General features: G+C 43.1%; 1 protein-coding gene across 1 annotated transcript; it reads right to left on the bottom strand.

Annotated features, from left to right (window-relative positions):
• Positions 1-18,760: 18,760 nt before the first annotated feature.
• On the bottom strand, positions 18,761-21,012 carry LOC121594181 (UDP-glycosyltransferase UGT5-like). The gene is made up of 5 exons (XM_041917211.1): positions 20,712-21,012; positions 20,550-20,637; positions 20,276-20,471; positions 19,302-20,150; positions 18,761-19,228 (listed from the first exon to the last, which is right to left on the bottom strand). The coding sequence occupies exons 1-5, from the start codon at positions 20,886-20,888 to the stop codon at positions 18,886-18,888; spliced, it is 1,653 nt and encodes a 550-aa protein (XP_041773145.1). The 5' UTR covers positions 20,889-21,012; the 3' UTR covers positions 18,761-18,885.
• Positions 21,013-25,361: the final 4,349 nt, after the last annotated feature.

Below are 25,361 nucleotides of genomic sequence, written 5' to 3'. Positions count from 1 at the left end.
TTTCCGGCAGCAGGAAAATTGTAAACAGCTAAATTTTCCTCCGTACCTGCACGCATGCGAACCCCCGTCACGGGCGTGTAGTTTGTCTTCATTTCGATTCTTTCCCATTTGTTCCTTTCTCGGTGTGACTCGCGTTTTCGTGTTTCGTGATTGCCTGCTGTACGTGTTGGGCATGGCGTGAACAATTAGAATCAATACAAGCTGGTACTTGGGAATTGGTCAAACGCTTTTCCACCTACCGACCACTTGGTTCGTTTCTGCGAAGCAACGACATCGCTTTTGCTGCAGGCACCGCAGCATACCGGTATTGTGTGAAGCAAAAGAGTGTCGCGAGTGGTGAATGGAAAGTGAAAAAATAAACACGCGCCCAAGACAAAGCAAGCAGCAAGCGAAAGTTTGTGCGTTTTAGTGCATTCGAAGCTGCCAACAGGATACCCATTCTCCCCGGTTCGGAATCTTAAGACGTGCAAAATGAATGGCGGAGAGTAAGACAGCGTACAGGAGCGAGCGATCGCTGTGTCCTGTTTCCTTCCACTGGCGTTCGAAGGAATTTATCGATCCGAGTCGCGCAGGTATGTGAATGTAGCCACAAATGTAGTATTCTTTGCTTCCCGAGCCATTCCTCTGGGCAAACTTGTATTTGTTTATGCAATGCAAAAGTGTACGGGGATGTTTTCAATTAGTGAAATATATAAAAAGTGTTGTTTAGGTAACATTAAAAAACGCAAGTAACAAAACCATGTTTCCCAAAATATTTAAATTTAATGTTTTTTGTCTGTTGAAAACAACTTCCTCCACACAGCTTAAAAAAACTCTCAGTATCGGTTTTACTGCTCCTTACTAAAAACAGTGGCGGGTCAAGCCTCTCCGAGGCCCTAGGCGTTATGGTAGACGGGGCCCCTTCACCAAATCCATCGCGGGGGGGGGGGGGGGGGGGGGGGGTTTGGTGTACGAATCATACACTGCAAATTGTATAAGTTTGCTGCAGTTACATTTTTTACTGAAAGCTATTAAGTAATACATGGTACTGAATATCAGTAAAACAAATTACTGAAAATGCAGCTATTTATTCTACCAAAACGACACGTCTGAGCTTCAAAGGAAAACATACTGCGAAGCCCACTTGCTCGTGATGAACAAAAATTTGATTTGGTAACCGCTTACAGACACCCCGATAAATTTTAGGTGCGTATTCGGCCAAATACCCATTATACCAAATCAACAAACTTCTTTCGACAAAATACAATTCACATCTGTATAAAACTTTATGAAACAGAGATGAACATAAGCAGAATGGACTGCCACCCGCGCATCATTAAAAACCCCAATTTTAATACTTTTTTTCGCCAATTTTCAATCGATAGTAATGACTTAACAATCATTAATATCAGAAAGGCTTTGTGGTATGTTAAAATTTTGGGTACTGTGGATACTGTTTCGAAGCGGACTTTCGACACTTGATCGTCTAGGCCAGGGGTTTCCAAACTACGGCCCTCGAGAGCCTATAATGCGGCCCGTGATGATGTTGTAAAGGATAATGTAAATATCATATATGTTTGACAGTTTCCATCATTTTTTTAAATTTTTACTAAACCAAGACAAGAATCAAGTTACTATAAAAGAAAAATGCAGAACTTTAAAACATTTATTAAGTATTTTCTTGTCAAAACAAGTTTTAAACGTTCTCATTACCAAAAGTAACGCGTAAATGGCCCTCAACAACGATATTTACGAAGAAATGCGGCCCGCGAACTGAAAAGTTTGGAGACCCCTGGTCTAGGCGATCATAAAAACCTGTAGGACGTTGGAGTTTAGAGGGCTTACCTTGGGTAGGAGGACATAAGTAAACTCCTTAAATGAGAAGTCGATAGATGATGGATGGGCTTAGTCCTATCCTGACAATCCGAACAAATCTGACCTGCCATGATCGTTGTTGTTGGTTTTATCTATACTCAATAGAAGTTAAAGGTCGGAAAGTTATCGTTTTCGCTAAGCTAGTTACGTTTGTCTTTTATGGACAAGAACGATGGTTCTAAACGATATTTTCTTTCCTACTTTACAATTTCCAGCTCGTGTTTCATAATACGGACGATTTGATTTAAAATCGTCATCGTGAGCATAACATGAAAACAATATTTTGCTTTTACGTTGGTTTACCTTTACAATGAATACTGAAGTACCGTCTGTCTTCGAATTACGGCCACTTCATTTTCAATCGGTCAAAGCGATAACTTCTTGCACGCTGGAAAAACAATATTTTCATTCGAAAGTAACTGGAAATACCTTGTATTGCAGTATGTTTGTCTCAAGTAATCCACGGACCACAGGTTGGAGACCACTGCTTTAGATCAGCTGCTTTCTAAATGATCGAGCGGTGAGGGCCAGGAGAATGCATTTGTTTTACACATACATTATTATATTATTACAGTTAATACACAAAATGATATGATATTTATGTTATTAAACAATGCGATTGGTTATTGGTTTTCTTAGATTATTATATCATCCAAGCAAGTTTTAAATTCATTTTATTAAATTACAATAACTAAAATTGATTGTAAAGATTCTTCAATTAAGAGTCTGCAGCATAGTGTGCAAAAGTCATAAAAAGCTCAAAACAATAAAGCAAAATCGCAATATCGCTTCTTAACGTACCCTTCCTTCCATGTTTCAAATTGTTTTCTAGGATATATCTGGAGATGGTACAAAATAGTTAACAGCTGAAAAATATCGAGACAAACGTACAATCGTTCAGTACTATTATGAGGCCACGGACAAGTAAGGCCAGGTCAGACGAATTGATAGTGCATTTCTTAAAAAAAAAGCTCCAAGAAAATCGTTGCATCCTTAAAAAGCAATAGAGTGTAACCATTGTTCTCGTAAAATCAACAGTTAGGTTTTTATGGAATTATTCGTTTCTATTTTCTAATTTCTCCTCAAATTTGACCATATTGATTGGTCCGACAATCCATGTTATGGTGATCAAATTTGGAATAGTTCAACGATATGAATTGTCATATTAAAATATGTTCAGTTAATTTTTAATAAATAGGATCTTCCTATCTTTCAAAATCGCGCAAATATTTTCTCGGGCCTGACTGCATATTGTGGTGGGCCGGACTTTGCCGATAGCTTAATTAGTTCAAATTTTACGCGATCATTCATATCGATATTTCCTTTCCGTCGACCCTTCCAAATTTGACCCAAACCCTTCAACAGCTTGCCTTTCCACCATCACTTCGTCCAGTCCACAATTTTAACTGGGGCCCCAAAGGTTAGCCGGGGCACGAGTTCTTAGTTTTTGCGTGATAACATACACACAGGCCAAATTAAAAAACGCACACATCGACATCGGAATCGATTCTTGAATGAAACCTCAACAGATAAAAAGAGCGTGCTTGGTGTCAGCCAATTTTTCTTGCTTATTTCTACGGCTACGAACCGTTGTGTTGAGATCGGTTTCGGAGCCTTTTAATGTCGTATGTGCATGTAGTTTGTGTGAGGCATCTCTTGTAACGGATTTCGCTTTACCCAACTCGCGCGTAGCGTTCAATGCATTTGATCCAACGCTTTGGGCCATCGATGATGAAATGATATTGTGTTGAGCTCTGGGCATGTATCGCAGCGTTCTACGCTTCCAACTAAGGTGCACATGGTAAACAAAAATATTGCACATGTTAAAAAGGCAAATGTTTTCTGCTTCTGATAGTAAAATGCTTCTGATAAGTAAAATAAATATGCTTCTGATAGGTCTGGTAGTAATAGTAAATCTGATTGTAAACATAACCCCCGGGGGAAAAATGGGGATATATTAGGTTGACAACATCAAATGGAAGGGGCCCCTCAATCGACGGAATCATCAACGGGGCCCCCAAATGGCCGAGGCAATGGAGATTGTTCTTCGTATTATGGCTGTATGTAGATGCATCTGTAACGGTTTTTGGTCTTGTTGTATTCGCAAAAATTGAAATAGTCGATAAAAACCATATATAAATGAACATGGTCCATAGGTTCCTTGAGTATTTTTATACCCTTCCCCCCTTCCTTCTAACTGAAACCTTTCCCATTTCCCCTTCTCTTCGGTCCACAAACTTGATGTGTTCGATTAGGGCCAAGAATGAAAATTTTAGTTTTTGCATTAAAAGACACAATACACTATCCCAGGCCAGGAATGTGAATACCATTTTTCGTGTGAAACAGCTGTCTGCTTTCGACACAAAATCGCAAAGCGATAGCAGGGGCCCCGTATACAAGAACAAGACGGTTCATCCCAGCCAAGAGTGCACACAATTACATCGATTTAACCATTTCTCGAATGAGACCTCAACCCACTGAAGGACCGTTGACCAAACGATCTTCCTAGACTTTTTAAAGCAACGCGAGCTTGGTGTCAATTTTTCCTGCGAATTTCTCCGGCTACGAGCCGGTGTATTGAAATTTTGTTTAGGGGCCTTTAAATTTTTGTCTGTGTATGATTTGTGATTGTGGCTGTTTCAACGGGGTTTCTTTGTGGTTAAACGCAGCGCTGTTCTGTGTTCCGTGCATTGGATTTTAGCAGCAAGTGTCTCCGCGTTTTTTTGGTGAGCTCGAGCACGGACCATCCACACCAAGACACCAAATGGACGGGGCCCCTTATTGATGGGGCCCCTAATAGACGGGGACCCTTATTGATGGGGCCTCCTTACCGACGGGGCCCTTACCGACGGGACCCCTTCATCGAAGAGTCCACATAATCGTTGAGGCCCCGTAAACCACCTTTGAGTTTTGGCTTCAGTATAGCTGTAACGGTTTTTTATTTTGTCTTCACGCAAAAAGTTGTATGTAAATACAACTATGTTCCTTTTTCGAGTTCCTTTTTGGACATATGAATACCACCCCTTCCCGATTTCCCCTATTTGTCAGTTGACCACAAAAGTTGAGTAGGACCCCGCGTGAAAATTTAAGGTTTTTCGTTAAAAGCAGGCACGCTTCACGATCTCAGGCTTGAGATGTGAATACCATTTTTCGCGTGAAAACAGCTGTCTGTTTTCGGCACACATCTGCAAAACAAGTATAGGGGCCCCAGACAAGCGCAGGCACGTTTCATCCCAGCCAAATTGAAAAGCGCACACATCGATATCGATGGAATCGTTTCTCGAATGAAACCTCTACCCACTGGAGCACCGTTGCTTGCTTGATGTTAGTCAATTTTTCCTGCTAATTTTACCGGCTACGAGTCGGTGTATTGATATTGTGTTTCGGGGTCTTTAAATTTTTGCTTGGGTGTGTTGTATGATTGTGTTGTGTAACGGGTTTTCGGTGGTAGTTAAGCGCAGCGTGCTGTGCATTCCATTTTAGCAGCAAGTTGCTCTGCGTGGTTTTGGGTTTGGGTGCTCGTGCACAGGCCACCCACACCAGCAAAAATTAACGGTTTCTCGCTCTGTCCAATACTTTGCGACAACGATGATGAGGTATTGATTTGAGCTGTGCGCGCATGTCGCAGCGTTCTTCGCTTGCGACTGTGATGCAAGTATTGGCAGATTTCTTAGAACATTTAATGTGCTGCTTTGAGTAGTATGGGGCCCCGGTATTTCGGTTCGGGCCCTTGACAAAATACAGTGAGTGAAGCGATGGGAAAAATGCATTAATTAAAAATGAGTCTTTTTGAAATAGATGGTAAAAGTCCCATCCAGAGGGGGGGGGGGGGGGGGGTAGAATCGATACGAAGTCGAACATCCACAATGACGGGGCCCCCTAGATCGCCGGGGCCCCCTAGATCGCCGGGGCCCCTGGCGGCCGCCCAGTCCGCCCACCGTTTAACGCGCCACTGACTAAAAATACTCAAAATAAACCATAAAAGCACACCATAATACACTCGCGATAGCACCACTTCCGCTCCCGGGAGTGCCTTACGGCAAACGCTGCTTTACGGCACCGGAAACCACACGTACCTCGCACGGAATCGAAAAACGCTTTTGTTCTGCTTCGGGGGCTTGTTGTTTTTTTTGCACACTATATACACCCGAAGATTTCTTTACCACAGGCTGCTGGTGGCAGCTCATAAAACATACTTTTTATGACAAAATTATGAAACGCGCACGCACCGGGACAACACAAAACCGCAACCAGTATCAGCTTCTTCGCACCGGCTGCAAGAAGTTTAGGTCGGTTAATTGCTACATTTTCCCAGCACGTGACAACCGTGGCTTTTGTCATGCCCGGTCGTGCTTAGTAGGCTGGCGAGCAGCATCATCCCCGCGGTGACGAATCGATCGAAAGCGAAAGCGGCAACGGAAGATAAGCACTGCGCTCTGGTGCCACGGATAAAGCGAGCTCATCGATCTGTGCCATCCAAGCAATCGAGACTAGTTGTTTCCTAGTGCGGCAGTAAGGCAGTTTACCGGTGAACCAGTTTTGTTTTTCCCTCCCACTGTTCCCCTGTTTTTACTGGCGATTGTTTTTACTTAGGCGCTCTATCAGCTCGGTGCCCACCCGATGGGAAGGGTCAAATTAAACTCCATCTCATCTCACAAAGCTCATTACACCTTAATTGCTGTGTGCGGTTGCATCTAATCAACTATCACCGCAGCTACTGGTGGTGCATTGATAGGTCCTCAATTGGTTTGATTAAAATCTTACAAGACACTCCAGTGCTCCCTCTGTTTTCTTTCTCCCTCTTTACCACCCATGGCTTTGGATGGAATGCAAATGGAACCCCCATCAAACTTTGTCACACTGGTCGCTGGTAAGACGTCGCTAGTTTTTCCGATGCATTTTTGTTTTCTACACAAACGCGCATTCACGCACGCACCGTCCCGCGTGGCCAGCACTTCGTGAAGCCAGCACGTGAAAGACATTACGAAGTGCGTATATTTTAATGTTCTAACGGGGGTTTTCACACAGCCGCCGTCGCCGCCGCATTGGCACGTGCCTCCCCCGTTGGTGGGGGGAGTAGTACGATAGATGAACGTTCCATTTTTTACACACACTCGTTTTGCCCACCTCCGTCTGCTAAAGCTCCGTTACGTTTTTGAGCTAGTAAGATTTTGTTTCTTTCCTTCTTTTTCTCGTTCCTTCACCATCTAATCGATCGGATGTTTACTCGCGACCCTTACCATGAAAAATGGAGGATGTTTATTTTGTGTTTCGTTTGTCGTTTGCGCTGTTGGCACACGTCGGTCTGTTCGATTGCAGTTGTTCGCTGAGTTTTACACGCGAGTAGTAGTATTGAGCTATAGCTGTATTGAGATTTAATCAACATGGTTGTAATGAGAGTTTGGCTGGATAATGAAACACATGCAACTTTATTGGCGTATTGAAACATTGGAACGGGTGGAGTGGGTTTTTTGTGCTGAATTAAGCTTTTTCTCATTTTTTTTTCGGCACCACAATCGTTGCTGCCCTTAGACTGCTCGTGCCAAGGGTTTAATAGGAATATTGTTTTGAACGTAAGCACTCATTGTTCAAACTACCGTGCCTTATTGTTTTGACCCAGAAAAGTATTGCCAGACTTATGAGGGGAGAAATTGCCAGTATGGAAACAACAAGGGAAAATGTACATCGAATTATAAGAATTCAACGAGATTTAGTTGAGAAAATATATTACAAGGTCCATTTGTAGAAGATAATAACTTATATAATTTACATTTAAGTAGATTTTTTGTAAGGGTTTTTTTCAATTTAATTAAGGTTATAGATTGCTATCTTTTTAAGCATAATACTGGCTTAAACATAGCCTTTTTCTGGTTTGTTTAACTTAATTCTGCATATTAACTAAGTGCTTATTCCAACCTTGTCTAGAGTGTCCTATTATAGAAGCATATTTTATCTTCTAATTTTTCGGATTCTTGATCTCGGAACCAAGGGAATAATTTGGACAGAAATCGTCTTGCATTTTTTTTTCTGAAAATGCATTTATTTCATTTTGTCATGTAGTTCCAATAACAAAAAAACTAATATCTGTTGTTATTACTCTTGTTTATCTAATGATTTAATACTTACTTACTTATCCGGCACTACAACCGCTTTGCGGTCTTGGCCTGCCTCAGGAGTGTCCGAAACCGCTCACGGTCTCGCGCCTTCGTCTGCCAGTCCGTTATCCCGGCCTTAATGGCGGACGCCTCCACGCCATCTTGCCACCTCAATTTGGGCCTACCACGCCTCCTCTGTCCTTGTGGACGGCCTAAAAAGACTTTACGGGCTGGGTCGTCCGTTTCCATGCGTATAACATGGCCAGCCCACCGGAGCCTGGCGAGCTTTATACGCTGTACGACAGTGAGGTCGCCGTACATCTCGTATAGCTCGTCAAAATGATTTAATACTCTTGTAATATTTTCTCAAAATAGTTCGAATAATTATGTTTACTAGAGGCAAACATTGCTAACTCACAAGCAGACTTAGAGCATAGGATGAAAAACTAAATGAACATGTTCAAAAATTGGTCGCTTTAGACGCAAATTAACCAAATTTGTATTGAACAGGGTAGCCCTAAATTACTTATTGAATCGCTTTGTATGATTTGCGTAAAAAATAACTCAAACAGTTCAGTTTTTTCTTTCTTAGTATTAAAAAAACGTAACAGCTCGCCAGTATTTTTTTTTAAACTATATAATACTAGAATAACTTTTTCCGTGCAATTTACAATATTTTTATATTTACAATAATTGTAAAATAATTTGCCGTGCACATAGGTAGATAGCCAGCATATGAGAAGAGATCATTCACTTCTTTGTTATTTTCTTATATAAGCATCGTCCAGTTTCTCCGCCGCTTCTTACAATTATTCGTGTCCTGTACGACTATCCCGTTAACACCGTTATCGTTATTCTCATCGCTATCTAAGCCCATCTAATATTACTCTCATAACTCATAACTCTCATAATATTTATAAAACTGTGGTTTTTGAAATCCGCGTATCAAATTTTTTCTTTTTCCATTCAACGAGCTGAAATTTCAGGCTGTCATTGGAACAGTTATTATCATGCGAGTTCTATCCATGTGACAGTTACGGTCCGCCATATTATTTTGATTTCATTTTTTTCTGTTTGAAATGAATTGTTATACTTTTATTAAACTTAAAAAGTCGATCAAAACAACGTTTAACCTTTCTTTATACAATATTCATCCTGCAGCAAAACAAAAATTCAATCCTTCATGAGCAAACCTGGTCGCGCACGCGACGAATCGGGGTTTGTTTACATATTTTTTGGGCTGAAATAATCTAAGCTGAAATACCGAGGCAAGTTTTTCGTGTGGTTTTGTGTGTAATGTTGACACGATTTCAACCGTCAAGTGTTAAACTCCATATATCACAGCTGTCTAATATCGTAAAAGCCCCCTATATTAGATTCTGTGTGCCATGGGGTTTGTCTATTTATAATAAGAACAAATGCACTCACTACTTCCACTGTTCACACACAAAACATTATTCATTGAACATACGGCATCGATTATAAACTATCCTTAAACTCCAACGGCTCAAGTCAAAATAATTCTTCATTGAACGCTCCCACTTAGGTCCATATTTTGCAACCGTTTTGTGCTGACGCAAATATTTACAGCTTCTACAATAAACCGCACCATGCTTGTCTCCTAATTGTAAGCTAACACCACTGCATCGGAATCGGCGGACGAAGATCTGCTTTAAATTGGCTTAATTCAATGCATTTCCCGTCCCGAACCCCTGGAAACCGTTAGCTCCGTTGTTCCGCATTCACTATCACCCGCATCTAATCGCATTTTCCAACGGCACAGATCTGAAATGGGCACAACACGCCCCCTTACGCTGTGCCCATTCATCAACTCCCGCCTGATGCTGGTGGACAAGCAAACGAATTTTGCATAGGCTTTGGTATGCTTTGTCCATTGGAATGCACTCGCGCTGGACCTGCGATGCCCGCAGTAGCACTATGCGACGAGAAAGACACCAAGCCATGCGGCCGTTGCAGATTTAACTGCCCATAAAACATATCGAACGTACAAACAAACGATGCTCATGTCTGCCATCAAGTCTCGTACTGGCAATGCTGCCGTTAGTCCTCCCCGGGAATGCAAACGGATCCCGCAGGAAGGCGTACCAAACCGAATGACGTGCAGTTTTATTAGGTGAGAGTTGGTCTACTTCGACTCAACTACCAACTCCATCTAGGGTCCCTGCCCGTACGAACCCGAAAGCAGCAATAGAGACATTTCGATACTTCGGACACAGCAGGAAGTCCGAAGCACCACCGAAACTAACAGCTGTATTTTTTCCAAACTGTGATGCACTCCATTTTGCCTGAACCTGTTCGGGCCTTGGTTCAACAGCGGCTTTGCTGTGATGTCAGTATATCACGTTCCCGCTCCCGCGGTGAGGTTTTGGAACTCCACGCCCGAATGACCTACATAAAATTTCCAATGCTTTTCAAACGTGTGAAGTGATCGACCTGCCGATCGGTTGTCGTCACCAGTGCATTTAGGCAACATGAGCCGAAGAAACCTCATAAAGTCGTCTTTTTCCCCAGATGCGTGTAACTACGATAGGATGTTTGTGCTGCGTTGTTATTTTAAGGAGCTAAATTTAACAAAATATCGCAGGAAATCTCCTCTTTTGCGCAACGCTACTTCAAGCAATTGACTCCGTTTCGTATTTTTTGCCGCGAAAACGATACACTATGTTTATCATTTGCAGAAGAGATCTTTGTAGATCTAACCATTATTCTGATAAAATTACACTTATGCACGAGATCAAACACTCGCTGTTTATACTTCGTTAGCGTGTGCAACCCTTTCGGTTGTGCAAACACAATACGCTCCGAGCGGCACACAATGTGAAGTAAGTTATCCTTCTTGCTAGACCCGGAAGTACAAGCGACACAGCACACGGCACGAAACGTCATTCCGATGCCGGGCGTACAGATGCACCTGCACCCCGAGTTTGGGATAATTCCTTCCTGTTTACTTTTCCGAACGCAACGCTAATGCTGCCAATAACTGGTATCCCACAAGGAGGGTTGGCTTTACTTCTGGGACGGTTTGGTGTGCGGGCACCTTACGACGCCGGTAGCACAGGACCAAACGGTAACGGTTATGATGCTTCCATAACGTACGCCCAGTTGTTATGGAATTGCACCCCCAACACAGTGCCGGTTGCGCAGAGACCACCGCCGCCGCCTCTCGGAAAGGTGATGCTAATGGGAAGTTGTTTACGCCGCCGGTACGGCGGTAACTGAACAGCAGTCAAATCTGAGATGCATATGCAAATGTTACGCGAGAGAGCACTAACCGTACCGTAATATTAACACATTTGCTTTTACGAGATCGGAAAGCAAGGACGGTCCCGGGACAATGTTCCTGGGAACAGTGGAATTGTTGATTTTTGATTGTTAAGTTTGTACTTTGCACAGCTTCCCCAGATCGGTACGCCACAACTGGCAAAATTAAAGCTCAAACTAAACTGTCTGCTGGCAAATCGATTGTTTCGAAATTCAGTTTTGGTTGTGCCTGAAGGCGGAGCTCTCTTTACATTGGTGGCCCATAAATCGATCATAAATAGTGCATTTTTGCTATCCGAACGTAAGCCCATACCCGTGTTGAGATGAAATAATTCCGAGAAAAAAAAACCTTACACCACATATCCACTGGGTGCAGCTCAACCAGGTGTTGAGGTTCCTTGCACGGTAAGTACTCATAAATTAGCACACTACTAGAAATTAACTCCTGTTAATTTTCCACTGCAGTGCCATAAATCCTTAAACAGCAGCCTATTCAAGAAGAGGGTGAGAGCGAGTCAGCCCCAAAACAGCCGATGGCACTTTACCGCTGCAGAAAACTGATACGTCTCGGTATGAGGTCGGTTGGATGTACAAAAAAAAGCCTAACAATGCTTTACGTTTTCCTCTAGCATCGTTTGCTGAATTGTGCACTTCGGTGCCGGGTTCGTGTCAATGCTGGTTCTATTTCCTCCTGCTCTTGCCATGCCGTTTCAGTATGTCACCGGTTGCCAGTTGTCGATCGGTATTGGTACTGGAAATTGTGCAATAAAATTGATACCGACGAAGGGCGAAGAAGCGATCGGATATAGTTTTTCTATCCTTTCGAGAAGGATCGCGTCCTATCGCACCGGTGGTAATTTGATACATTTATGGTGATTTTATTACGTTTTTTTGCTGTTGCTTTTCTCGTTCACATTCACATAGATCTTTTCATCTTTTAACTTTTTAGTTGTATTTCATTTAATATTACAAAAGGTGCACATACTCTGTTTAAGAAACAAAATATTGTATAAAAACAAAGGAGTGTTGTTATATGTTACATGCGTTATTAAAAGAAAAATAACAACGGCTTAAAAAAGGATAAAGATTTAATTTATCGTCAAACGCCACGGACCGTCCTTCTGACAGTTTGATCTTCGAAACGACAAATATTATCCTTTCATATTTCTTTCCCACTTGTACTCTCCACTGAAGCCATTCGTCTCAAGAGCACTTCTATCGGTCGGTGCTACTGCTATTGAGCGTTCGTTTCATCCAAAGGCAACTAGCACACCGGTCCCAAAGATACCTTTTACTGATTCCTTTCCCGATGACAGAAGCTCTAAGCGCATCACCACACGACCAAGACACCGCATGTATACTGGCTGAGAGGTGGTGAAGAGTAAAAAAAGCAGCATGAAATAAACGTTTTACAGTAAAGAGAAGGAAACATTAAAAAAAAAAACACAAAAAACAATCCAACCACGCTGAGGTAAACTTGTCCTGTGCAAATGGCGCTTCCTGGAGCGTCTCGAAAGCGCAGCGCAGGACACACCGCCTAAACGGACAGGTACGGCCGACCCAAGCAGAGCAAATAACGGATCCGTTCCAAAATGATACCTTCTCCAGCGCACCAAAAAAAGGTGCATGTTTGAGGGTTTTTGATTCTCCCTTACCTGGGATTCACCGGAATCGATTCACAGCACAGCCAACAACGGTGCGTCCCTAGCACCGGTGGTGCGGCTAATCGAGAAATTCAGCTGAAAAAAAAACAGGAACCCAGGATGAACGGGGATGAATTTCCGAATCATTTCTCCGTTTCCTTTAAACGGCTATCTGTCTCTGTGCGTATGTGTGTGTGTGTGTGTGTGTGTGTGTGTGTGTGTGTGTGTGTGTGTGTGTGTGTGTGTGTGTGTGTGTGTATTTCTGTGTGTTCCTGCCAGGAGCACCCGAAAACGGAGAGCCATCACATCATCACACACATTCGACAAACAACCGTTTGTATACGAACCAGATCAAAAAAGCCTGGCAGGACACCAAAGCATTCAGCAATGGAAGAAGAAAAATACGGCTCCGGGGGGTGATAAGCGCACATTGTTTGTATTTGCTATCTGTTTACGGTTTCTCCTAGTCAAAGGTTAACGACAGGTTGACCAGGCTGAAAGGTACCGACATCCGGTAGTTCCGAGTCCGAAAGCAACACCCCCTACCCGGAAGTTCCGTTCCATCGCAAAAGGACTAGCAAAGTTTGCTGTATGTATGCCGATGTCGATGGCGAGAATGTTGGATCGATCATTTTGCATGAATGAATGTATGGACAAGCAGGTTGAGGTAGGATCGGTGAAACGGTGTAAGCAGTGACCGAAATGGTTTGTATCGAATGTGAAGTATAAACCCGGACAATATTTCCAAATTTTAACATTTGATGCTTTTAAATCCCATTGATGTTTCAAAACGTATCTTGTTCAACATTGTTGAAGTTTTCTATATGTATAATTTTAATTGATTAAACTATCTACAGTAACAGATTGCTTTGCTCTAAGATTTTTACTTTCAACCATGATTCAGTTTCTATTCGATTCAGCTTGAGATTCAAGATTTTGCACTAAATTCATTAAAACTTTCATGTGACATAATTATTTTTATTGTAAATTGTTATTTTATGCACGGTAAACTGTTTTAGAGATATCTTAAGCTTATAGGGTTTATTACTTGATACCGTGCTTGTGATATCCTATTCGAAAGTTGTCTGAAGCATGATGATGTTCTGAATACTACTTGTCCGCTTGTCCTGTCAAATGCTGCAGTTGCGTCCAACGTTGCCTCGCTTGCGAAATCAAGTAAAACCCCTGTTAGTCTAGATACGATTGTATCACATTGTACGATTGTATACGTTAGTACCGTCCTACCAGTTTTGTAATATCAAGTGATACAATTGTGCTATCATCTGCGACGGTTGTCATACACATGAAAATGTTGTCTTTTCATCTGAAGCAGTTGTGCTATAATCTGCAACGCTTGATGCTTGTTGATAATAATTGATTCATTTGTACTGAAAAACTCTGTACGTGGTTCGTTTCAATAGTCGCTAAAAACCCATTGATTATAATGTAAATGAGATTATTCCTAGCAATTAGTTTTACTTTTATATTGTATTTTTATTACTTTTATATTTAAATCTCTACATTAAGGTGTACGTAGAGTAAGGATGAAAAGTTCATTTATTCGTAACAAAGATGTTTAGTGCACTTTAATAATTTTTGATATGTTTGCACTAGCACATAATTAGCTTTTTTGTTTCTTTTTCTCATTTGTCTAAAACGGCTGAACCATTGTGCCATATACAAGGGTGTTAATTTTTTTTCATATGATGCTAGAATATCTTCCCGTAAAGGTATGATTTATACATTTTTGCAACACTTTGTGGGCCGTTTTTCACAATCGTCTAATTTATCAGACCGTAAATAAAATTACCCTTCGATTCACACTCTTAGATTAAGCCATTGCTCACTCACTCTCACCACCGATAGAACCACTAGCGCGCTGCCACACAGGCGCGTTACTTGCACCGAGGCACGGTTCTATATGGAAGCAAAGGGAGCTAAATCAGCTGCCAAGAGTCACCATTTATTAGTCCCTTCACCGGCGCACCACACACCACCACGCGTTTATTTTTTACCCTCGCATCCGTAGTCTCATCTCCCGTCGAAGATCGATCGACCCGCATAAGCGGTCGTTTTTATCGCTTTTAACCGGCCCCGGCTAGGCCATGCATTCCTTATCAACCGTCTGCATCTCGAGCGATCGTGGCGCAGCGTGTATACGATGCGTTCTGTGCTCGGTCGTGGAAAGTATTCGGCTGGTGGAGTGAATCGGAGTTAAATCACTTCTTAACATTTCCATTTGCCGGGGTCAGAAATTTTAATATCCGGCAAATAGATGACGGTACCAACCGCCGATTGGTTGCACATTAATTTTCATCTTTTTTGTCATCTGGCTTTAAACACTTTCTTCTTGGTCGCTGGACATTTGTCTGCACTAAACGAGAAGGTGAACCATGGGTTTCTTTTGTACTTACCTTTTTCAGATTGAACTTTTTCGTTGTAGGCAATGGGTAAGCATTTAGCGCTTCCACGTTAGCGTCCAACTAGCCGCGGCAGTGCATCTTATCGATACCTTTCTAAATCTCCCAGCACGTGCATATTTATTGCGCAGCTTGATGTCTGTCAAGAATTCACCAATCTCCCACCTCTCGCCAAGATGCAGCCAAGTCACGATCCGGTCCACCGGCTAACGAATACTTACGCAATAAGTCAGCTGTCGGGGCGCAAAGGAAGCCGCCGAATCGTACGCTGACGCAACCGTGTGCCACCTAACCGGGCTAACCGGGAGAGGTGTTTATTTTGGAAATAAATATGTACGCTTGTTTGATTATTATTTGTTCGTCGATTTGGGGTGGTTTTTACTCCCGCTCTCTCTCTCTCTCGCCTCCTATTCAATACCTTCATTGCATCACTGCCACGCAACGTTCTCGCGTGATCTTGCGTGTTTCGTTCACGAGTGTTTAAAACAAATATGTCGATATTGAATCGACAGGCATCAAACGGGTACCGGCTTATAAAATCTTCACCCTGCAGTACAATTCTGCTCTCTGGAGAGGAGAGCGTAGAACGGGGGAGTTAGATAACTAGACTCGTTGCCCAATATTATTTTCACCTTATACGTTCATGTACGGAAAGTTTATTTCAGGAACACGAACAGGGTAGAACCAACTGAAAATCGCTACGACGATTTGGTTCGATTTCGTCACTAACCTACAATGCAGGAAGCGATCAATCGACACTTCCACATGCATGGTTTGATTTTCTCGACTTTTTCATTCTTGCTCAACTGAATCGTTGTTTGGTGGTTGTTAGATTGTATGCAGACAACGAACGGCTGACATTTTCTTCCGGAGCTTCCTGTCACTGGATATGGTAAGCAGCGTTCGCTTTAGCTCTGGATACAAACTCACAACGATTCTGGGATTTCTATATCGGTCTCGTTCAACGAAAGTACCCCTGTTAGTTTTAGAACCACGCTTTTGGAAAAATGGCTTGAGGATATACATTTTTTTCTTCTTGTGGAAGTTGTCTGGTGTGTTGCAATTAACAAGGGTGAATGCATGAGAAAGATTTGGAAAAAAATGTAACACCGCTTTTTCTCTCCATGACCTTGAGGCATCACCCTTCAGTGCAAACCTTCAGCAAAGGGGTTTCTCTTTTGCTGCTAACAATCCGTTTAAAGGGTTATTTTATCGTCATTAATAAACCTTTTTGTAGGTATGATACAGTATGATAAATGCGCTCGTATTGTAAGGGGTAATATTGTTCAAAATCAGAACTGGATTATTGTGTCTTGATTTGATTGTATGTATTTCACTTCTAAAAATCACATAATTATCCAATTAGCTTTTAATCTGCAGTGTTTGTTGATCGTAAATCATTTACAGAGCCATCTCCTCAATGATTCAAATTTTATCTCGCATTTCTCACAACTTGATTGCGGTTTGATCTATACTCTGCTGCAATGGTTCATCGTACATTCAATTAAATGTACTCTTGATGCTTGTACTGCCAACAGCAAATATGTACGAAACTTAACCACAAGCTCCATTCTCTTTGATTTAAAACTTCAAACGTATATTTGCAAACGAGTATCCAATCACTAGCACCCGGAAGGCTTTCCATCATCCCATTTCTATCGGAACCGTTAGGAAGGCAAGTTCATTCCACAAATATCCTCACTCTCGTTGCACAGCACCACCATCAACAACATCAACCACATCGTGTACTGTACGCTCTGTAGGATACTCATCGTGCCAACGAAGGGCGCATAAAGGCTGGGAATTTGGTAAAGTATTAGATACGCTTCGTCGCCTGGCAGTTCGACGGTCTATTGATGCTCGGCTTTGTACTTATTGTGGGCAGCAAAATGAGCCCGATGTCAGTTTGGTGCCCATCGTTGCGATTGATTGTCGAAGTTGGCTTGTAAACGCATTCACAAGCCAGCGTCTAGCTAGAGCGGAGCAGTTCTCTCTTCCTATTCTTCTAATTTGCAGCACTACAATGAGAAAATCTAAATATTTACAATACCTATCAGCCTGTTCTGAGATGCAGCGGCAACATCTGCCACATGCGCACGCTGCTGGAGGTTTGGTTGGCGTGTTGAGTTTGAGGACAGTGTGCATCAACCAATGTCGATCGATGTACAGTAACCAAGGGAATGGTTGTCCCGTAAATGACCTCACGTTGACTGATGCATCCATTTTTGCCACTGTGGGGGAAAATGCAGTCACAACAAGACCGGAGCGAACAAAAAGTGGGAGTAGATTTGCATTTTATAGTACCCAGCTCCAGCCCGCCCCACTCTGATGATGGTGCGATGTTATTTACTAGCTTTGTCAGATCATTTCTACCATCATACTCATGACGTGCATGCGCGGGGAAAACATCAGCTCTCATGTTAGAGATGCTAGGAAAAAATCTCTCCTCACGCGAAGCCATCACACACCATAGTGCAGCGTATTGGTATGATGCAGGGCCGCGGCGAATGCGTACCATAAACGCGAAGGGAGCGAACCATGGCCCACAACAACAAGCATCCAGCGTGTATTCTACAGCCTCCCTGCGGGAAATCGTACGTACAAAGAGTTGACGATGGAAAAATTGGCTACATTGCAGACTGTAAGCTGCTTAGCAGGTCTGATCTGCTTAACAAGGAAGCAACCGAGAGTCGACCGAGCCTCGGGTCGACTTTATTTCGGTTGCCTCAGTACGGGATGGTCATTATCGTTTTCAATGCATACACTGGTGTGGTGGTGTATCATCGTTGCTGGCCACACTCATTCGCAACGAATAAGACGTGCTTCGGTATGTGGATAGTATCCTGCTTTAAGGCTCACCACCATTGACAAACAATCAACCAGAGTCCGCTTACAAATTCTTATTATTTTGTTGAAATGAAACTCCATCAGCACATCATCAGCTATGAAGGGGCCCAGTGGACTCGTTGTATCGCGATGCGTTGATATGTTTTTCGATTTTCATATCATCGTGTATTACGTTTTTTTTTGTTACACCACATACGACGATGACACTCTTGTATTCTAAGCTCATTTGCAAAGGAGCTTTACGCCTTCAATGGCATCATTAGTCGATGGGTCGAGGAGGGTTATTTTCACGTGGTTTGGGGTCATCATTGAAAAGGTGATACGAGGCTTTTTGTTCGTAACTGATGCTCTTGGAACGATTTTTCATGTCAGACCCATTTTGCTCTCATTATGGTGGGCTTATTATATGGGCATATATTTTTATGGCGGGATCAATGGTTTAATTACCTGGCAAGCTTAAATGTAGGATATGTGGATATAGAAGAAATTAGAAAAGAATGAATGAGGTTGGAAGCTAATACTCTCAATTTCACATCGATTGTTACGTTGAGTGTACTTTACTTTCATGTAAAAGTTATTTTTACGATTGATTTCAACATCACTTATAGTGATGGAGGAGTACAGAACTCGTTCTAAATTGATAAAACAGTGAAATTTTCTCTTTCTATTTGTATATCGTTTAAACAACACTACATAAACTCAAAAAAAAAACGTCCATATATCCTTACCAGTCTTCGTTCCATTTCAGTTCTTTTTCTTTTGCACATCCTTGCCCGCCATTTTCCCATTAGCTGCCGCTTTGCCTGTATTGATAGTATTCTTCAACTTTCGCTCGTGTGTCTTTCGCAATATGATCTGAATCAACGTCGCAAACAGCCCCACCGGTATCATGGTGATTAGCACCAGTATGGTGGCAACATCCACGACGTGCCGGGGCCAAAAGGACAGATATAGTGCACCACTGCGCAAATAATTAACCCCACTATCCTGCTTTAATACGTAGTCAACGTAGTAGAGGACTTTGTCCATCGGTTTAAGCGGTTGTTGTCGGAACTGTCGGGAAGCTTTTAAAGCTGCATAACGATATCTGAGCAAAACAAACAAAAGAATTGATTATGTTCATTTGCCCCCAAAAGAAAATTAATTTAGTTCAAACTTACGTAGAGTTGTTAAGCATCTCGTTAATTGTATGCAGCACCTGCCCCTCCGTTATGTTCTGATAGTCGAGCTTCAGACCAAAGCCAGCCTCTATCGCACGGTTTACCAGTATCTTCTGATCTCCAGCCAGCGGTAATCCAACGATCGGTTTGCCATAGTGCACCGTTTCCATCATGCTGAGCAGTCCACCGTGCGTGATGTGTAACCGCACGTTCGGATGGGCCAGTAGCTGCTGCTGCGGCATCCACGGACCAATGATCACATTGCCCGATTGATTGGGCAGGGTGGCATTTTCCCACTTCCAAATAATCAGCACCTGGCTCAGCTTGCTGAACGCGCCCACGAACGCTTCCCGCAAACTGTCGGGGAAGTCGGCCGAGCGAATGTTCGTGCCCATGCTGAAATAGATCACTCCATTCTTTGCCTTCTCTACCCAATTGATCACGTCCTGCGAGAAGCCCGTATCTTCCAGCTGGCGGATGTGTGCACCGCCAATCTCAATCATGTTCGGCACGAACGGACGCGCGAAGTTAATTACCGGATGGCTGTTTACCAGCACCAGGCTAACGTTGTGAATGAGATCAAGCAGCGGGGGCAGATCGCGCCGCGCAAAGTAGCGCTGGTAGACGGCTTCCTGCGACGGCAGGTACAGGTACTTGTAGTTAAACTGCTCACAGATCGACACGAACGTGTTCCACACGCGCTGCACCAGATGCATTCGGTCGGAGTAGCCGAGCGACGGGATCGGATTGTAGGCCGGGTTGTGCGGGTTGCCCACCATCTCGTTCGTGTACTTGTTGGGGGCATCGGCGCTGTACACAACCGCCGGCACCCCGTAATGATAAGCCAACCTGTGAAATGTGGACGGCATGGCGCGATAAGATTGTGCGCGGGAGCGATTGTTCGCCGCCCATATCGATGGGGCGTCTTGGGAATGAGGGAGGGGAAAGGGTCCTTTTGCCCTTCTTTTGCTTACCCGAGTAAACTTTCACACAGCACCTGATCCAGGATTAGCAGGTCGAAGGTTTCGGTCGGGTTCTTTAGCAGCTCCTGTAGCGCTGGATGGCCGAGCGTATAGTCGGCCAGGGCGGCCGTGCCATAGATGACATTGGTATTGCCATAGAAGCTCGATTTGTCACGCTTGGTAAACACGTTCGCGTGGAGTCCATAATCTGTCCAGAAGCAAACGTTTTATAGCACCGTGTTTTTGATAAGACGCCGCTCCAAATGCGTTTTGCCCACTGACTTACCTTCTATGTGGCTAAACAGTCCAGTTATCCTCAGCTGTCGAATGTTCTCGTACGCATACTGCACCTCAAACGGGCTTACGATGGTTACCTGCACAGATGTACCACCAGACAAACAAACATCGTCAGTAACTATGAGTCTGTGTTTGATGCGTTCTTACTCACATTGTGACCTCTGGCTGCGAGTGCCTCAAACAGCACCTGTCCAAAGAGATAGTTCGTCTTGCTGATGCTCGGAAACACGGCCAGTATCTTAGCGGCGCTGGACGTTCTGCACGTGCCGGCTAGTATGACAGCCGCCAATGCAATACAGCCCAGCAGAGACCTACTTCCGACGACCATATCTACTGTCGGTTAGCGTGGAGTGCACGAGGGTATTACTCACGAGTGCGCACACTTACCGGTGTGAACGTCTGACAGACAAACAACCGTTGTCGAAGCGTTTAGCCATACTGACGTAGTCCACTCTGTTCGCCCGATAATGCGGCACGAAGAGACGCGCGCGCACGCCTTCCACTGATAGCAGCGTCTTCGATAAGGCGACCGAAAAACATCGAATTCTAACGCTCCACGTAGCTTACCAATGGTTTCCTCACTTTGGAGCAATCTGGACCGGGTTTCATTAGCCCGCATTGTCGTGTGTGTTTCGTCTGAGACAGTACTCGCCCGGGACCTGGTTCATTCAGTACGGCAAATTAGCCATACCGGATGCTGAGGGTGCAATTTTCATCGAATTTCCTCCCACTCGTAAATGGGGGAATGAAAGCAAAAAAAACATGTGCACATTTTGGCCGACCTTGAAAAAGGGATGTTTAGTGTCCCTAGGCAAAAATCGTTCCCTCGGGCAACACCGAAAACGAAAGAACCGTTTTGGAAGCAATAGAGAGGAAAGAGAGGAGAATCAAAAATCGATATTTTTCGTACATTATGGTGAGATTGGGGTGTCGCCATCCTGCTCCTAGTGTTGATTGTAGGCAGAGTTTCCAAAACCCGAGGCCAACGCTTAAACAATCACGTTTCATCGCTCCTGCTGCCGTGCAGAGCATGCACAAGCCGCTGTCTGTTGTCATGGTAACATGGGGTGTATCCTGCATCACTCGACATCATGTCTGTCTGGCTAGCTCTGTATGTCCTGGCGCGCTGTTCACCGAGTCCGACGCACCAGTAAGCAAACAGTAACACGCTCTTGCACATATACACGTTACCCACGCTCACCGTTCTAAATGTAATAAAGAGGAGAAACCATTTTGCAATCGTGCCGGAACAGACAGGGTGGACGTGGCGTAGTTTTGATGCCTCTTTCGCTCTCTCGGAAAGTGGCTATTTTACTGCCCCGCTATCCTGCCAGCGAGTTCTCCCGGCCAAAGGAATCGCATTTTGTAGCAATCATCAGCGAACAACATGAGACGAAAAACGTGGAAACTGTGCTTTTCAACAACCCGTAACTTTGTGGGATGGAAATTTGACGTGTAGTACCGGAGGCACGTTTAGCTGAAAACCGTACGCAAACGTTTAAACATGTTGTTTTTATTGCCACTCGCACGTTGTTTATCGAATGGTGGAAATAATATTAAAACAGATGAAAATGAAATTCATGCTCCCATGGGGTGGGATTGGGCCTTTCCGACGAACTGATAGAAAATTTATATTAACATCATAGCCTTTATGATGGTCTACACTTTAGGAGCCTGTAATATTGATCCATTTCATAATCTCTAACATTCTATTAGTCTTTACGTTTACTTTATGATATTTGCAGTTGATTTTAAAGAATTTTGCATAAATAATTTGTGCTCAGTTCTATATTGCTGATGTACTTGATTTCCTTTCGCTTAAAAACTATTGGGCAACGTTTTCCAATGCAACAAATATGCACAAATGCTTATTATTAATATTAGTAGCAGCTATATGTCTTTTAAAAGGTAAAATAAGGTACCTATAAATTTAATCTTATAATTTATTTACAACGATGATTTCAAATACCGATTCATGCTCCTTTTTGGTCCTCATATATTCGCGTTAGGTACTTTCTAGGTACAAGCTTTCAACCATAATAAAGTATCATTATGTCACCATATACGCAGATAACATCTTACTCTTCATATGAATGGACAATTGTTTCATGCATAGTTTTGCAGCATACGTCAAAACAAAGTTTCTCTCGTCCTCAGCATAAGCTCTCCAAATGTTTCGCTTGAGTATCGTGTTGCAACAAAACCATACCCTTGAATCCCAGGTGTAACCGCCCGGCCGAGAACAAACCATCGCCGTATAGTTCACAAACACTCGTCAGATGCATTATTTGCACGGCACGGCCTTTCCAAAATCCCTACGGTTTTTATTTAACCAACTTTAAGCCACCAGTGCCGGTGCAACGTTTGCTGCTGCAGTCCTGCCTAGCAAAACCCAATAATGCATCAGCTGTTGCATCCCGACTCTCATTTCACGGACTTTGAAAGCCATCTGCCATCCTACGCATTCGTCCATTCATGCCACGCATTGTTCCTGTGCTTGCTCGTGCGTTTTACACGGTCGGCCCCTAACCTTCGGTCCATTCTGTGCCCACCTGGTCAGTAAATTCGCTCTGTGGCCACCATTACAATTACAACTGCGGACAAACTTTGTCCATTCGTCAGAGGGTGTACTTGTGTCCCTAAAAACGTTGCATCCCAACGTTTGCCATGTACGTATTGCGGGATCCTTTGGTTCCTTCTGTCTTCCTCTCGACTTCTTCGGTGTGATAATTGCACGAACAATGCGAGGTTAGGGTCGCCACACGTCTAGGTTACTGATAAACGTTCTTAATAGCGTTTCACGCCTTGTTAAGCGCTTCATTATTGAACCGTAATAAATATTAGTGTTTTTTCCTCTTGGTTCAGGATTTTTTTTAATTTTTGCAAACTTCTTCCTCCATGCAGTGTGATTTTAATTAGATTTTTCCGGCAAAACAGATTTGCCACAAATATTTCATCACAATGCTTCCTGTCAGTACAAGTTTTTACCATTTCTGGCATAAGTTTGCCTTCTTGTTGAGCCCGATTGTACTCGCTCACTTGAAGCAAAGTCATTCCCGGTGGACACAATTGGCCTTTCGGGAAGCAGGAAAGCAAGTCACTACTCTGGCCAACTAAGCCCTATGTGCTCGATTAGTGTTGAACCATAACCTAAACACGGCTCGATCCAAAAACTTTCTCTGCCCTACATCAACCACACACACACATACACACTCTTAGTCCGAGAACTTCTCTTTCGGCTTCAACGAAAATAAGCCCAACTTTCCTAAGCTGCTTTTGTTCTACACGATGTTCTCCAGCGGCAGCATATTCGCATCTTCATCGGACGTTGGCTGTCGTCGTGTGTGAAGAAATAAATCTTTTATCCATCAACCAGCCCCATGCAGCTTGAAAGAAGTTTGACTGAACGTTATCCCAGGGGATCACTTCATATGTTTTTATTTTGCCTCGCTTGTCTGCCCTGAGCTGCCCGGCAATATCTCGAGTTTGGGAGTTTAACTTTGCGTTTTTAGCATAATATTGATTTTTTGTGTGTATGGTACATCGCTTCATTGATTTTGTATATCTGCAACATAAGGCAATTGACAAAAAATCTATCATACATTACCACGACGGAACCTCATTCAAACGCATTATTCTTGGCTTTCTACTTATATTTTAAATCAATTCAACATATTGCACAAACGTTGCATGTTGTGATGCACTAAACCAAGTTCGCACTTAATATCAATGGTTTCTGCGGCATGTGTAGTCATAAACGGTCTTGTTCTGTATACTTTGTACAAACGTACCAGTCCGAACCAGCCCGTGCACTTTTGTGCTGATTGATTTCATTCCATTTATCCTTAGGGACATACAGTTCATTCGGAACAACACAACAGGAATATGGTCTGCCTCGGTGCTGGAACAAACTTTAGCATCGTAACATAGTAAATTCAAAACATAATAAATCTTCTGCCAGCAATTCAACATGACAGAAAATGGGATTTATTATGTACATACACAAACCGTACAAGGTGCTTCTTGATGGGGCACGAGACCTTACCGAAACCATCCAGAGGCAAGAGGCCCTCGTGCTGTTATTCTCATTACAAACCTTGGCCAGCGTTCCACGCGACAGCGCTGTTGCTGCCGCAGCTAGCAGTTTATGTGAAAATGTGAAAAATTATATCGGAAAACAACCGCTTCCAGCCGTACCGTGGGTTGTTCTTGTACAAGAAGGAAAACAGAGCAGAAAAAACAGAGATTGTAGCAAGTTGCTGCAGTGAGCATCGTTTTTGGATGCTAAACTGTTGGCGTACTACCACCGAAGGAAATTTATAGAAGCACAAACGTTTATTGAGGCATTAAAGTAATGGATTCGTCATTTTTATTGTTGCACCCTTTTCACAGAACAGGTAGCTCAAATAATCCGCTAATACAGCTGCTTTGGACATGTTTGGTTGAGATGAGATTTGATCCCTTTCCAAACCAAAAACTCTGCCAGGTTCAATAGCTCTCTATCTCTATGTCTTTGTGTAACACTCCATTACAACAAACTGTTGCCATGTGATAAAACTTGCTCCTCTTCTAGTTACCACAATCGACTTATCACGCACAGAACTAAGCACATTGCAGGATCTGGCAATAACCTTCCTACAGAAAGATAATGCCCAAAGTTTGTCCCTAAAATTTGTTCAAACATCCCTCTCCTGTAAGACCATACCAACTATCACCGCACTCTCATTATGAAAAGAAACATTAGAAATCATGTGACAAACGCAGATGCTCCCTATGAATGCAATGCCTTTTTAGTTTGTTT

The sequence above is a fragment of the Anopheles merus genome, chromosome 2L (genome assembly GCF_017562075.2).
Source record: "Anopheles merus strain MAF chromosome 2L, AmerM5.1, whole genome shotgun sequence".
Lineage (NCBI taxonomy): Eukaryota > Metazoa > Arthropoda > Insecta > Diptera > Culicidae > Anopheles > Anopheles merus.
The sequence above is the reverse complement of the archived record's forward strand: the minus strand, read 5'-3'. Positions and strand labels throughout refer to the sequence as shown.